Source organism: Glandiceps talaboti, chromosome 13 (assembly GCF_964340395.1).
Source record: "Glandiceps talaboti chromosome 13, keGlaTala1.1, whole genome shotgun sequence".
In the NCBI taxonomy this organism is placed as follows: domain Eukaryota; kingdom Metazoa; phylum Hemichordata; class Enteropneusta; family Spengelidae; genus Glandiceps; species Glandiceps talaboti.
In genome coordinates, this window is record NC_135561.1 from 3815001 (window position 1) to 3832500 (window position 17500).

The 17500-nt window shown below is 34.8% G+C and overlaps 2 protein-coding genes across 2 annotated transcripts in view; one reads left to right on the forward strand and one right to left on the reverse strand.

The window, feature by feature from the left end:
* The window catches only part of LOC144444919 (uncharacterized), a 12787-nt gene extending 9541 nt beyond the window's left edge, over positions 1–3246 (forward strand). The window contains exons 6-11 of the mRNA XM_078134469.1: positions 203–256; positions 688–785; positions 950–1051; positions 1426–1504; positions 2414–2626; positions 3149–3246. Of these exons, the coding sequence (XP_077990595.1) occupies positions 203–256; positions 688–785; positions 950–1051; positions 1426–1504; positions 2414–2626; positions 3149–3213 (611 nt within the window). The 3' untranslated portion in view covers positions 3214–3246. The remainder of the gene's footprint in view (positions 1–202; positions 257–687; positions 786–949; positions 1052–1425; positions 1505–2413; positions 2627–3148) is intronic.
* A 5158-nt stretch (positions 3247–8404) lies between these two features.
* Positions 8405–11955, reverse strand: LOC144444920 (PR domain zinc finger protein 14-like). Its single transcript, XM_078134470.1, has 6 exons — positions 11932–11955; positions 11664–11832; positions 10509–10591; positions 9697–9964; positions 9027–9256; positions 8405–8767 (listed from the first exon to the last, which is right to left on the reverse strand). Exons 1-6 carry the CDS (start codon positions 11953–11955, stop codon positions 8405–8407), a joined length of 1137 nt encoding a protein of 378 aa, XP_077990596.1.
* Between the last annotated feature and the right edge of the window lie 5545 nt (positions 11956–17500).

Below are 17500 nucleotides of genomic sequence, written 5' to 3' on the forward strand. Positions count from 1 at the left end.
TTCTGAGATGACAGTATGAGGGCGCTATAACACTAAATATTCACATAGCTGTATGGACATTGCACTGTACATATATACTTCTGAGATGACAGTATGAGGGCGCTATAACACTAAATATTCACATAGTTGTATGGACACTTCACTGTACATGATGAATTACAGGTACTAAAAACTTTAATAATACTTTCTGATTTGTTCTTAGATGTACCATCTCTGTATGACACCTGTATGCGAGTACTTTGTGATAACATTGATTGTAAGTATGCATTCTTATTTTCCATTTTTCTCAGACAGGCTATAGTGAATGAGTGTAGTGGAGTCAGAGATTCAGTCAGTAGACAGGCTATAGTGAATGAGTGTAGTGGAGTCACAGATTCAGTCAGTAGATAGGCTATAGTGAATGAGTGTAGTGGAGTCACAGATTCAGTCAGTAGACAGGCTATAGTGAATGAGTGTAGTGGAGTCACAGATTCAGTCAGTAGACAGGCTATAGTGAATGAGTGTAGTGGAGTCACAGATTCAGTCAGTAGATAGGCTATAGTGAATGAGTGCAACACAGTCATAAATCAACTGTGCACTTAGCTCAGATCATGTATTATCACCAGAGATATGGCTGTACATGCCACTCTATTTAGAATTGTATTAACGGTATTAGAAAGATGAATGTGATGTATTTTATACTTACAGTGTTAGAGGATGTTGGTGGTGTACCCTTTGATATCCTACAACCAGTCTTAGAAAGATGTACAGCTGAACAACTTTTCCGGTTAGAAGATTTCAACCCAGTAAGTCTTCAGTGAAAACTAAACATGTACAGTGTTATAATACCATGTCAGTTTCAATGCTACATTGGATATTTTCACTTTGATGTAACTCAGGATAGTGTAGAGTAAAGTTTTTGACTTTGTCAGATTTTAATAAGTTTACCATATGATTTTCAATCATACAGCACTTCCTAGAGGACACAGAAGATTTGTGGCATAAACATGTTTGTAGAGACTTCAAAGGCTCCATCCCAGATGAATTTGAAACTTGGAGAGAAGTGTACTTGGTAAGTGTCTTTTTAATTTGAGTTTTAAAATCTTATTTTGTAAAATAAACTGGACGATTATTGATAAAACCAACATCTGACAACTTTGAAGTTAAAATACAGGAGTGGAGATCTTTTAATGGATTTCCTCAGTCTGTCTGTCCATGTGTAAGTCATCCATCTCTTTGACATCTCATTTCATGCTTTGCGCAAAGATGGTCATTTTGCACCCAATTATCAATAGCGCCCTCTAGTGGTTGTGTTTTGATTGAAGTACTCCCTTGAATGAATTATTTGATTGGTCCACTCAGCCAAAAACTGAGTATGATGTAACTATTACATTCTGTTTGAAGACAATTTTTTTTTTATTTCTATGTCTTTTTATTGCCCAACAGCGTAAAATTGATGAAAGGAAAGTAAGACTTGAAAAAATTACTGCCAACATTCAAGCCAGCATGGCACAGAAGAGACCAGGTATGTATTAACTCTTTAATAGAATGTTATATAGTGTATGGCTGTATGGCCCCCTAAGTCCAGTGATATAATCTTTAGAATGCTTTTACTGTATGGCTATGTGACCCCCAAGTCAAGTGGTTGAACCCTTAGAATACCATTTAATGTTAGTATGGCTGTATGACTCCCTAAGTACATAAAATGTTATGTCTAACTTCTTGTAACAGTAACAATATTGTATAATAAATGATCTTAGAAAGTTTATGGTTGCAGTGTGCTTTGACAGTGAAAATATTTGCTTGGACCCTGGGTCCTCACTACCAACATTATGAATACACTAGTGGTATTCTATTGGTTGCTAGTTACAGAGTGTTTACATAGTGGAACAGTCTTGTATGGACCAAGTCTTCCCTCACTGCCATGGAGATAGTGTATACACTAGTGGTATTCTATAGGTTGATAGTTACAGTGTGTTGAGATTGTACTAAGTCTAGTATGGCTCAAACTAGTTTATACTATTATATTATCATTGTATTCTAACTAAGAGTTAAGGGTTTAAAAGCTGTTTGATTTGATATGTGGTATGGCTTGCTTATATACAGTCAAATTTATTAGCCCCCTACACAATTTAGTGTTCACTTAATGCTATGGTAGCAACCACTATGTGTGATAAACGTACACAACATAATGTTCAGTTGACCCTAGCAACAATTATATGTGATGCCATCCTTCTTCAAGTAGTTTGAAATTCATTTTTCAAGCATCACACACACACACACACACACACACACACACACACACACACACACACACACACACACACACACACACACACACACACACACACACACACACACAACAATGATATAGTTGCCATGGAGATAATGTTTACGTCATTATCAGCTATGTACTTTCACTTTGAATTTACAGAAAGACAATTAAAATTAGCATTCATGAGCGGCCCAGCTAAACCTCCTAGAGAAGTTCAACGTAGACAAGCCAGATTGGGAACAGCAGGACCAGTGTCTCAACATAAAAGTCCACATAAACCATCGGCATCAGCTTTTAAACCACGTATGAGTGGTAGTGGTGGATCATTTCGTGAAAGTCATAGTGGTGCTGACGGACCTAGAGCAGTCAAACGTAAGAATCTCTTTTAGTTTTTAAATTTAGCTGTATATCTACAGTTTGACATTTGGTGATCTGTGTCTGTACGTGTGTCTTGTCGCTTATTACGTTTGATGTTTGTCAGGTGTCAAGACGAATTTCCATGTTTTTATGGACAATAAAGTATATCTAATCTAATTTAATATAATCCAGATCTGATCTAAGCTAAGCTAATCTAATCTAAGCTAAGCTAATCTTTTTATAATGTTTATTTTTCCGTGTCAGCTTTTCAGTTATTGTAATTATTGTCATTTATTAAATGAATAACATTCTTTTTGTGTTTTGTGATTGGTTTCTTTATCAAATATAATAATACTGAGAAATGTGTTATCATTTACAGATGCCCATGTCTGTATCATTCATGTAGTAATACATTTTTAAAAAATGCCTCTCTGATTGTCGATACGTTTTCAGACTAAAGAGATTTATACAATTCTTGCAGACATTAGAATTTGTACCAGATATGTGTATTAAATTTGTCATCTCTTGTTTCCACAGCTGTAAAAATCATTCCTCCAATGATGATGAAGAGTTTGAAAATGATGAGAGGGCTGAAGAGATGAACTGGAGATATACTGAAAACATTTCAAGTATCGGTATTTTATTGTGTTGTGCACTAGGCTTACAGGACTGTCAAGATTTACACTGTTAAGCTAGGTTTACAGGGCTGTCCAGTATTACAGTGTTGTAAGGCTGATAAAGGATAGTCAAGTTTTTTGCATACTACAGTTACAGCCCTGTAAGAAGAGAAAATTACCATCAGATTTCATTTTTACCTTTTTCTTTACAAGTTTGATTGAGAATTGCAAGAATGTATACATTGCTGTCAGGATTTTTGCTTTTTCATTTCTTTTTTAATGTAGATGGAAACATTCTGTGAATATTTGCTAATAAGTTTAATATCCTTCCCATTATCTGCAACTTTGAAGAATTTTTTTTATACACAGTCATCTCATGGGATGCATGCTCTTTGTGAGGGCAGTCTTCTCATGGCGTGCATGTACTGTGTGAGGGCAGTCCTCTTATACCATTATCATAATACTGGTGTTCAGAACTCAGGAACATATGGCAGTAATGCCTGGTTACGTAGAATCATGTTGCTTGACAGAAATAACAAAATTGACCAATAGATGTTGTTCCACTGCCTGCAGGGAAGAGATAATGAGACTTATTTATTAATCTTCTTATATTGAAAGGTCTCTATCAGATTAGGATTAGAATTTAGGTGAAAGAAAAGTTGTCTGGTAGAGCTGTAGAAAATTTGGTGCAGGACAAATTAATGATCCTTTCTAACTCTTACAAGATAGTACTTATGTGAGAACCAGGGATTGAATCATGGGCCGTTAAGTCATAAGAAATGAAAGTTGAGTGTAACAACATAAGGCTGGAGAAATAAGCAAATGAAATTGCTATGAGTCAATTCAGAAATTATAATATATGCCATTGTGATTTAAATATTCAATATGAGCTTTAACCAAATAAATTAAATCCTGAAATATTAATGAATGTCTAAGTACACTTGTTAGCATAAATATTGAAATCTCAGAAACATTGGAAGTGAAAATATGGCTGACAAAGATATATCATACCAGGTTGTCAATGGTCTAATCATGTCGGTAGCTATTCATGGTTTTGATATACTGCATAATATAGAAGTGTAATTGTGTTATTTAATGAAACCAAGATTGTCAAAAATCATGTAAAATGCAGAATATAAACATCCTTAAAATGTCAGTAATTTATTCGTAAAACCTGATGAAATTATAGGTGACATTGCAAAATATAACTTATGGAATTTCTTGACAACCACAGAACTTAAAGCGGAGTTTTCAATTTAAATACTTTTTAGAGCACTGAACACAATACAGTGGACTACATTCCTGTATCCAGGAAAACATTACTCTCCCACCCCCTACAACTAGACAATATGGTATAACCCATTGTTAACACTCATAATGCAGAACCATTTATTATAAAAATAGGGCTGGACGAGATACTGCTATAACTAGGATCTAGCTTTGTACTCTGCTTCTAAAAATGACAAACTTATTTTAAGCTGTACATTTGAGTAGATATGAAGTACTTTATGAGGTTCAGTCTGATTGGTTAGAAAATAATGAAAGAAATACATCTGTTATCTGTATTGGTAATGATTGTTATAATGATGTATAGTTGTGTGTGATCCAATCAGTAGGAACCTTGTAATGGCTTCACATCAGCCAATCAGTAGGAACCTTGTAATGGCTTCACATCAGCCAATCAGTAGGAACCTTGTAATGGCTTCACATCAGCCAATCAGTAGGAACCTTTAATGGCTTCACATCAGCCAATCAGTAGGAACCTTGTGATGGCTTCACATCAGCCAATCAGTAGGAACCTTGTAATGGCTTCACATCACTGTGCATTTTACAGAAAGATGCTTGCAGTGTTGTCCATCAGGTTTACCAGGGCACAGTGTATTAATAGCATGCAAATATGAAACATTACATTCATCAAAGCAGTGTAATACATGTAGTAACATGCTTATTTTCAGCATCACATACACCAAGTGCAGTGCATCATCAACAACAACAACAACAACAACAACAACAACAACAACAACACATTTTGAGCAAATAAATCATGTTAACAAAAATTGCTGTAAATTTAGGCATATCAACTTATCAACTTATCATAAAGTGACTGACAAAGTGTTGAAGCAATCTGTGCAATGTATTTATTATTGTTCATTGTACAAACATGATCAAGTTAGATGGTCTAACCATTAACCCCCTAGCTTGATTACAAATGCCAATGCAGTTTACCTTGGATCCACCGGGATTGCATTATAGAGCAATAGTTCATATACATATCATTAACAGAAGGATTTCTTTACAGCCAGTGTATTTATCCAGACCATGATATTTGTATTTACAACTGAATTAATATAATAGAAATCTATCAAGGATTGAAAACCAAATGTTGTCAGCTATGGAGAATTGTACTCTTATCAAATCAACTCATTTTATACATCATTACATGCAAATAAAATACACACCCTTTATTAAGATTTGATCTGTTTGTTTTCCTCAGTGTGTGTGTGTGTGTGTGTGTGTGTGTGTGTGTGTGTGTGTATGTATGTATGTATGTATGTATGTATGTATGTATGTATGTATGTGTGTGTGTGTGTATGTATGTATGTATGTATGTATGTATGTATGTGTGTGTGTATGTATGTATGTATGTATGTATGTATGTATCTATGTATCTATGTATCTATGTATGTATGTATGCATGTATGTATGTATGTATGTATGTATGTATGTATGTATGTATGTATGTGTGTGTGTATGTATGTATGTATGTATGTATGTGTGTGTGTATGTATGTATGTATGTATGTATCTATGTATCTATGTATCTATGTATGTGTGTGAATAAGGATGTTATGAGTCGTTACTCAGAGTTTCACGCGTCCTCAGTGATCATCAGGTGACTGATACATACATACATACATACATACATACATACATACATACATACATACATACATACATACATACATACATACATACATACATACATACATACATACACACACACACATACATTACATAATTTCTCTCAATTCCTTTCATGTTTACTTAACATCCATTTTATTCAGAAAATGTATCAATGACCAGCACATCATAGAGAAATACATATGAAAATTAAGAACCTAAAAATGTGGTACAATTTGTATATCATTAAACATACTCAAATCTACCATCCAAACAAGTTGATGTGTTAAAAAAATAAACCTGAAATCATAATGTTATTGTGTTGATCTATTAAAAGCCTTAGTGCTATCATGTACATTAAAATATGCTTCTTATCGGCACCATTGTAAATATATAAAAAATTCAACAAATAAGTAATATATTAGTGTAGGGAAATGTAGAACAAAGCCAGCTATGAGTAGCTAGAAGTCTGACCTCATTGTACATATTCCCTTTAATAGTGGGTTAAAATCTCACTTCACTAATTTAGGATATTTTGATACCTGTAATCAAATAATTTAAATGTCACCCAATATTTTGATGTGTAATGTGAACTAAACAGTATGAAATCAGCAATATTCCTAACACCAAAATCCAAAATTGACGATTACTATTTAATCGTAATGTCAGTACGGACATGGCCATTATGAACATTCCAGCAAAATGCTTAGCTCTGAAGTTTACTTGTAAAAACGAACACAGTCTACAAACTGACATAAAAAAAACAAATATATCAATGATAAATAGAACAATACAGATTAGCTAAACATGTTGGCAAAAATATTCAAAAAATCCATATATAAATTTCATGTAATAGTTTCCATAAATAGATTACATACACAAATGTAAACGATAGACAAATGGTTTGACTTGAAATATTTCAATGACAGTATTTATATAAACAACTTTATCAAGACATTGACACTTGAAGACTTTCAATCTCTTGTGTAAACATTCTAAATACAGTATTTTGTTTTTGATTTCTTGATAGTTTGCCTTGTTTTCATACATTTAATGATATAAGTAGTTACAATAAAGAAATCAGTGCATTGGACCAGTTATGCCTATCTTTAAAGTCTCGGTTTCTTTAAACTCTAGCCCAGAGACTTTTCTACCATATGTTTACGTACAGTGTAACAACAGCGTCAACCCTGAAGGCCAAATCTCTATTAGATATACACAACATCTCTTCCAAACACCGCAGAAGGAGGGCGCCCCCAAGTTGGGTCTAGGTAACATCTTTAATTAACAAGTTTAATTATATTATTCAATGAGATGCCATTTCTGAAAATATCTATTTAAGTTTGAAATTTTTTTTTTCGTGATTATTAACTTCCTGTACGTAATGAAAGTTGAGTGTTTACAGACATATATATATATATAACTTTCAATATTGCAAATTCATTGTAATCTTAGATAACGACCTAAATATAAGAAAAAGGAAACCTTTACGTTAATTTTATTTAACTATTGGTGAACTGTTATTTGACTGTGTTCTGCTATATTATGTTAAGATTGTTCCCTGGTTTTGATTCTACCAGATAAGTGAAGTAGCCACGAATACTAGATATCAGGAAGCAGAATTCGCACATAAACTCTGAATTTGTGACTTTTTAAGATTGTAAAGTAGATAGAATACAAATTAAGAATTAATGATGTCTTGGGAAGTTAAGTTGAAAAACTCAAAGAATAAACGTAACGTTGTTATCCGTGCTGCTAACATATTTGTACACAATTCTTATTGGATGACGTAAAAGTCACAACAAGTGACAATCATTAGATTCCCCCTCGATCCATCTTGCCTGGATCCGTAGAATGAGATGGACGCTGTACTTGTTTTCTCCCACTATTTCGTTGAATAATAAACAAAGTTTAAAAGATAACGATTCGCAGTTATTATTTGAGATTAAGGGTGATGGAATCGTATATGCGGCGAGGTGTTGATGATAACCACACAGGTTGCCAGATACGCCAATTAGGCATGCCAACCTCGCCAAAGTTTATGAGGTGATAGGCTGTCTTGGTGATTATGACGACATTGTTGTTGTTGTTGTTGTTGTCGTTGTTGTTGTTGTTGTTGTTGTTGTTGTTGTTGGTGGTGGTGGTGGTGGTGGTGGTGGTGGTGGTGATGATTATGATGATGATGATGATGATAGTGGTGGTGGTGGTGGTGGTGGTGGTGGTGGTGGTGGTGGTGGTGGTGGTGGTGGTGGTGATGATGACGATAACGATGTACTTTATGATGCAGCATAAGTCATTTTAGAGTTTTGTATCCCTACATTATGTTCAGTTATGTCATTTTTCTCATGAGCATGCATGTGAAATTTCAATTCGTAGTGCTGTGTGAAGGTCTGGTCACAAACTCTGCATATGACTGGGTGTGAATCCTTATTGGTGTGCGTTCTTCTCACGTGACTGTCATGTGCTGCATGTGAAGCGAATGCCTTGCCACAATGCTTGCATTTAAACGGTTTCTCTCCGCTATGCTGACGTATGTGTGTCCGTAGAATACTCGATGCCGTGAAGGCTTTACTGCAATAAACACATTTGTAGGGACGTTCACCGCTATGCACTCTCATATGCTTGTTTAGACTTGACGACTGTAAAAATTGATGAAAGAAGAAAGCCATCAGTATGAGAATGATTTATATTTCACCAAAATCGAATCCTCTTACATCTATTCATGTGAATTTATTCGTATCTGTATTCTAGATTCTAGGCTGTGGTCAGTGTTATACATACATACATACATACATGATTCTCTCTCTCTCTCTCTCTCTCTCTCTCTCTCTCTCTCTCTCTCTCTCTCTCTCTCTCTCTCTCTCTCTCTCTCTCTCTCTCTCTGTCAGTAAATCTTACCTGTGAGAAACTCTTTCCGCACACTGTACATTTATGTGGTCGATGTTTTTCATGTACATGTAATATATGTATACGTAGACGATCTCTCTTCTCAAATGATCGTGTACAGAGATGACATGGATATTTACGATCACCTTGATCCACACATCGTGTGTACTTCAGATGTTTATCTCTGTAATACTTGTAGGCGAATACTTTACCACATCGATCACAACTATAACCTTCGTTTTCTGTAAGGATTAAAGATTTGTAGGATGAGATGAAAAATGATAACAATACAATGATAAGTTACTTTTCATTGTATCGAAACAGTGATTGGTTTGGTCAATTTTAAGAAGATATAAAAGTCCTTAAAATATATCTAGCCTGTCCACACAGCTGATCTGTGAAGTGATAGTTCTCGCGTGTCTAGGCAAGAGGTAAGATGTAATCCGAGTAAATGTTGGTAAGGGTAGAGCAACCAACCACGAAGTCTTGTATTTGTATTACTCGTGAAATTCAGATAGGTTGAACTCATTATATGAATAGTTATTAGACTGCGTGCTAGAGTGTTCATTTGCAGCCTGAGTATATCTGGCAAAAAGTTAAAATGACCTTACGAAAACATTTTAATTTTTAACCATCGGTCAATGTTAACATTAATACTGACCGTGATGAAGTTAATACTTACCGTCTACGTTTTCCAAGTTATCCATAAGTGGCATTTCTTTTAGAGATACTGGAATTCCCATGAACTGCATGTACGTATCGCCATACCATACAAGCAATTCAGCACCCGGTAGGATATCTTTACAAGCCTCGTAGTAAATCTGACCATCTCTCTGTACGGCCACCAAGTTCTGTTCTTGTGCATATCGTGCACAATTGACATAACTCATCCAACTACCAGCTGTTCCGCGGCCATCAATGAAATGACTTAGTCGACCGTCTTGAAACACCTGTACGAAATAAGTGTAGGAAAAATACCAGTATTATATAAGTATGCGCCGCTTTTACACGTATGATTCCTAACGAGTTTGGTTGTTGTACGCCCTCGTTGTTCATCTTTGATTTAAAAAAAGTCTTCTTTTTTCACTCCCTGAACCACAGGGGCGTGTAATATTTCATAGATTGTTGTTTTCTTATTGCTTAGAATGTCGTTTTCTTAGGAAAATATCGTACGAATCTTGCTGCTACAAATGTATCAATCTCTATACTACAAAGAAATATCTCTTCCCCTTACATGTAGAAATATATATTAATCAAAATGTTGTTATATTTAGTCTGTAGACCTGGAAAACAACAATTTATGAAATATCACACGCCCCTGTGCCCTGAACTGTCGCCAATTACTAACATTTTGACTGCTGGTACCCCACACAGTTTTGTGTTAGGGCATATATGCGATGGACTTTTGATTAGAAATCCCAAATTTGTACCATTCAAATTTGAACAACCCATCAAGGAAAACTAACATGACAAAGAAATAAAGTTTTGACCTACCTCCCACATCAGAGAATTGTCATCGTTCGCTTTAATCTCACTGGTATTCACAATCTTGCCAACAAAGGGACCGAACCTCGTTCCTCTTGGAATAGTAGTATTGCGACTGAAAACTCCGTAATGAACGGTGCCATGAACGACAGTCCAATAAATACCAAGTCCTGAAGAAATAAGGGAGGGGTTTATTCATATTTAGTGAACTTATAAAAAGTACAAATTATCCTATGAAAAGTTCACGTTCAAGTTTACAATTCTGCGTTGATATTTTGCAATGTATTTCTTTAAAAATGTATTTTTCAAGTTTTAGTCTGACGTCCGAGGGTAAACTCAATATATATTTGATTTCCTTCCAAGTAAAATACAATGTCATTCTGGCAGCTGACTTTGTTTGTACATTAATTTTGGCATTATACTTGAAATAAGAATTCGAATTCAATGAATGGCGACTGACAGTATGAATGTTACATAGATTCATGTACACATTTGAAGAATTATGGATGTTCTGTTCAAAATACGCCTCAGAGACGACATTCACTTTTTAAAAAAATCAAAAACAAGCTAATCTTTTATTTGGAAGATGTAAGATTACAACAAGACTTTTACAAAACAACAAGACTTTTACAAAAAAGAACCTATGACAATGTTATTCATATTGTCCCAAAAAATTATGATTAAGTCCAATACAACAGCCTAAGAAAATCCAAAAAGCATAGAAAAGTAGCTTGCTCACGCGGGATCTCGTGTGATCTGCCCCAAGACAGTTCAATTCAACTCACCAGGTGGAAGTTCCAGTGACGACACGTGCAAATGTTCCTTATCAAAGATATTGGTGCTGTGACTACCAGTCATAGCATATTTGTTCCGTCCACTAAAATATTTCGACCTGTCAGTTCCCAAGAATCCTATCAAATAAAATAATATATATATAAGTATATAAATTTAACTGTTGACGTTATTGTTTTGCTTGGATATCAATATTGAGACATAAATTTAGCTGACTAAACTGTGATGAAAATAAAGTTAACTTTAGATAATGTTTAAGATTGAAACTCTTCGTTATAAACTGTCAAGTATTCGATTGTCTTTAAAAGAACTTGAAAGACATAACTGCCATCGCTGCAATGAGTGAGAAAGTTTGAAATAATAATATATTACCGTCGTTTGGAAAGCTTAGACCGGATAGAGCATGCGCAGTAACAAGACCACTGTGTTGACCATTTCTAACAGCTCCGTATAACACCCAGTCAACATCTTCCTGTGTAAAGTACAGCAGACACGAACTTCTTAGCTGTGGATCCATATCTCTCTCACCTATGCTCAGTACCTACAGCAACAGAAAAGGTGTATTTTTATCAGTTACTCATGCACAAGGTATACAGAAACAAATCAACCAATTACTTTGTAGATATGTGTATTAAAGTACCATTATTGGAAGAATTGCAGCCATCCTGTCATGTAAGTGGAATTAGTCATAAATGTATAGTGTACTAGGGGAAAACCAGATACAAATGATATTGAACAGTCTAAACTCTTTGTGCTTTAAATCGGTACCTCATTTTGCGCATGTGCGTTTAAAGCTCTATATTCAGTCGTTGACACTAATATGATCTGATTTAGTGCACAGGACTACCTCTATGTCGTTCGTTTATCGTTGTTTGTTTTCAGTTTCGTTGTTCTGTGAATGAGCGCCTCCTTCCTAGGAAGAAGTCGAGCACTCAAGACGAACGAACAAAGAACAACGAGTCAACAATAAACGTAGGAAACAGAGGTAAATGGCACCGATTTCACGAGATCAGATTTTTCATCAGATTGCAGTAATATCCATATGAATGTGTTAATCAACAAGGTAACCTTATAAACAAGTTGTGTTTTACTTTAAATTCAAATACAAATGTCCAATTGTCACGTGGAGAACGTTTATGGTTTACGTAAATCACGTATCGTCTACTGGTAATAGGCTGTTGTTAACAGTTACTGTAATTCTCGACGGAGTTTCGTCTTATTTTAGGTGTCAACGTCCTCAAGTTTCCAAAGTTACACTGACAAACACCACTAACAACTTACAACTATCTAATTAACTGTGCATTCATTCTAATTATACGCCGAGGGATTAGACGTTGGAGTGAAATAAACATACGAGTTTTCAAATTAACTTTGAAGCTAGGCCATCCTTAAAAAATAATGGATAGTTACTAATAATAACACTTTGTCGTTTTCTGCCTGCCTGCCTGCCTGCCTGCCTGCCTGCCTGCCTGCCTGTCTGTCTGTCTGTCTGTCTGTCTGTCTGTCTGTCTCTGTCTGTCTGTCTGTCTGTCTGTCTGTCTGTCTGTCTGTCTGTCTGTCTGTCTGTCTGTCTGTCTGTCTGTCTGTCTGTCTGCCTGTCTGTCTGTCTGTCTGTCTCTGATCTTGATGCTGGGATCGGGTGAGTATGATGGATGTTCGCATAGATTTGCACCAAGTCATTACAATTAATTCTGAGCTTACAATAAAACAATTGTTTACTTAGAATCATTTTGTATAGAAAAAAGGGCAAATGGTGAATGCATGGTCAAAATTTATATATTTTATCTTTCATTGTGCAAACAACTTATATTTTGTCTTATAAACAACTCTGAACATAGTGTTACAACTTGTAATGCAAGTACACTTTATTTCCCGGACAGATTTAGGCAGATATCTTACTATAGTAATATACAAAGTACATGTATTTGATTTCTGAAAAGTGAACAGTCTATTACGCAAACTGCACTTGTTTGAAATATCCATTATTTTATATTCCGCCATATACAGTTTATGAATCTATAATGAGCAATATTACACCACAACTCAGCTGAAAACAACAACTTTATTTTCAAAATTTTCAAAACGCAATATTTTTTCCGTTTCTCGTCGTTGAATATAGTTTGAAGAAGTTCACAATGCGTTAGGATATTATCAAATGGTGTTCGAGTTCAGCTGTATCGTAAGCCGTAAAGAGGTGTGTTTTTTTACGGCGATGCGAAATTGTTAGTAGTTGTTGGGGTGAAAGAAAGCAGGTAGTGGCATAGCAACATATTTATGAAGTAGAAAATCTGTGTAATATCTATAGGGAAGTGTTCAAGATTTTACATCCAAGTTTAGCCTGAAAATGTTCCTTCAATAACTGCATAAATCATTATACGCGGCACACAAGAATTGCAAAATGATGAAAAAATAGCAGACGATCACGAGCGTCCGTACTTCGTCATGCTGTAAACCTCGCTAAGAAATTATTTTCTCCTATTTCGCTGGAAAACCAAAAATGCAACAATAGGTAATGACTAAAATACCTCTTTGTATAATGTATCAGTCTGGTAATTAGCAAAAATTAGTCTTTGAAAACTGGCTGAAACTGTCAAATTTCAAAATTTTAAAGTGGTGAAAATATCTAGGTTTACAGTATAGCATTTGGCTTCCCGCTCTTTTTTAAACCAACACAGAATAAGTTTTCTAGAGTGAATATGAATAAATGATGACTGTCTAGAAACCTCTTATAACCGGTGAGCTGGAAAACAACAAGGCCAGCGTAAGGCCAATTCAAATAACACCTTGTTTGATAAGGTTAAAAGGGAAACTATAATATATACACAGATCACTATTATCAATAATAAATCCGAAAATCAACATTTTTCAGAAATATCGTTTTTTCATACCGAAGTGTCTCGTATAAATCAGTTGAAGACCCAAGTCAGATCAGGAATAAAACGTTGGTGTGAAAAACACAGTTGTCTGGTAGCGCTTTAGAAAAAGGATGGTCCAGAACAAACTAATACTCCTTATGGTTCCACTGATAAGATAGCACTAATACGAGAACTTGGGGTGGAAACTGACCTTTAAGATGTATTATTATTATGCCAGTCTAAAATAGAACCGAGGAAACCAAAACGTGAATTTAAGAAAAATAACATTTTTTTGCAAATTTGTAATTTTACCTCACAATTTTTACCATAAGTACATTTTACAAGATTGTTATTTAGTTTGTAATCTAAAACAAGGCTAATATGAACCAAAAATTACAAAAAATAAGAATTTTGTGAACGTAATTTTTTGGCAGCAAATATTTTGTACGGTAGTCATCAGTGTCGAGCACCTAAACCACAAATCAAAGAAGACTTTAATTTATTCATATTAGTATTAATAGTACATCTCTTCTAATTATGTTACCTTAATCCACGACCTTTATTGAGGAGACGAAATTGGTTTTACGTAACATTCCAAATTGCATGAATAATAACATTTTGATGGTCTCATGGGTTTCCATTTCAATGCATTAACGCCATTAGAAACAACGTCGACATCGTATTGTCATACGGAGTGAGTAAGAACAATTATAACATTGACGACCATCTTGTTCTATAACGTTAATATATACAATGTACAAAATCATAAAATATTTGCCAAGGTAGAGAAAAACATTGTGTTCTTGTCTTGTTATTTGATACAGGATTTGACAAGGTAGAGAAAAAAACACTGTGTTCTTGTCTCGTTATTTGATACAGGATTTGACAAGGTAGAGAAATAAACACTGTGTTCTTGTCTCGTTATTTGATATAGGATTTGACAAGGTAGAGAAAAAAACACTGTGTTCGTGTCTCGTTATTTGACACAGGATTTGTTATAGGATTAACAAAATGGCTACAATTCATCAATTCATTCTCACCTTTTCACCCCATCCTTCTAATATTATCACTAATACAACGTTTTATCAATAGGGTGTCTGTAAGAGTGATTATTTAGACAATGTATCATTAGACACAGCAAAAGGGTGTCTCACAAACAGACGACTAGCCATGTATATGGATAATTCAAGGATCTGTCAGTGATTCGTCAATGAACAAATAAAACCTTGTTGTTCTTGTCACTATTTCAGGGTGCATATTGCTGTGTAATCACACACTAGCAACAACACCTAGCAATTACAATAATACCTACATGTTTAACAACAACAACAACAACAACAACAACAACAACAACAACAACAACAACAACAACGATATTTACAACAACTGACAAAAACAGTTACTGTTACACTGTAATCATGTTTTCGGTTTAGTACTTGCAGCCTAGGATTCACTATCCCCCCCAAAAAAAACCCAAACAAACCCAAACAAACAAACAAATAAACGCCCCCTCCTCAAACAACAACAACAACAACAACAACAACAACAACAACAACAACAAACCAAACCATTCGATGCTACTAGCTACTAGTTTCTATCTACACAAGGGATTTATAGACGAGAAAAAAGACTTACAGTCTGAAACAATTAATTAATTTATGAAACCTTAGACTGAGTGTAGAAAATGTCCTATGAAAGGGTAGAAGTCCGTCTTGCTTTAAAAAAGGATTCAAAGCGACGGAACAACACAAATATAACCTTATCAATAATTGATTAACCAATTAATGAACGAAATCTTCTTGTGTTTCTGATAACTATACACACGACATAAACTCAAGGACTAAATCACCAAAAAAAACCTCGTTTTCCCGATACAGCCCTTTACAGCTTGGGTCATGATTTAATTTTAGTCAGCGTCCGACATGGTAAACTGTGTGTCGTTGAATTGATACAGTAAATACGTATAGTCACTACAAATAGAAGTAATTTGGACTGAATTTTGAGATATGTTTGTTGAGCTCCGTGTAAATTTTGATGACGCTAACAAAAACATCAAAGTTTGATACGAATAAACTAGTGATATACCAAGACCATTTGGCATCGAAATATTTGCAGTTAGTGACATATTTGTTGCGTTGGCGAGGCAGTATCCATGACGACTGTTCAATCACAAATGAAGTGCAAGTTTTGTTGAATACAACTCAAAGATTATGACGTATTCATAGAAGTGAAATGACCATGGACCATTGTGACATAAAATGAAACCTTGCAAGCGATGAAATAAATACCATAGTCGTGTTCAAATAATTGTACCATGCACAAAAAAAGCATCACGAGTGTCATCGCTTAGTGAAGCCAACATTGTTTGACTGTGTGAGTGTGCTTGAACATTGTTTGTTAGTTAAAATCAGTTTCACTGTCTAATAATCAATACTTAAAAAAGTCAGGAGGAAGGCTGTTTTTTTGGTTATGTAGTCTAGACTAAACAAATGGCTTTGTCTTTATTTTAGAGTCACATTTTACGGTGCATTTCACAGGCAGAATATTCGGAGAAAACTTAAATAAATGACGAGAGAGAGAGAGAGAGAGAGAGAGAGAGAGAGAGAGAGAGAGAGAGAGAGAGAGAGAGAGAGAGAGAGAGAGAGAGAGAGAGAGAGAGGGGGGGGGGAGAGATCTGGCCAGCAGTCATGAAGAAGATGAAGATAATCTAGCGAGAGCATAGTGTCACGAACAGAGTAGACTTGCTAAATCTTCTCCTCTGTTTTTAAACATTTAGTAATGTATTACAGTGGTTTTTCTATCTTATCGTTTGACTTTAAATTCTAGTTTTTTCTTTAGATTTTAAAAGAAATGACACGGTGTCTAGAATACAATGTAGAAACATGGAGTTTGACACATTAATTAGTTACGTTTATTGTTTAGGGTATTGTGTAAACGCACGAACCACAAGTTCAGTTCCCAAAGACTTTGTAAAGATCTGTATAAAAGGCACTGTGCGAGTTACGTTTGTATATACTAATAACACATGTATACACATAGCCCTGATTCCCACATATGATGTTATTATAGCTTCAACATAAAACTTATCCACTACTATAAAATATGATAAAATACCCTGAAGAAAGATCTCGTAGTCATGCTGTCATTTGATATAGTTAATATTAGAACTTCAAATATATTTGTGATTACTGGTAAAATAAGTAGTTTTTAGTTTTAATGTTCAGTGTCCCTTTTTTCCAACATACTCTGTTTCGGGTAAAATTTTCAAGTTGTGTTTGGAACAAAGTTAAATTGAATACTATATTCTCTTTACTCTCTTGTTTCTTCACCACATTTTGGCCGTCAGATAGACTG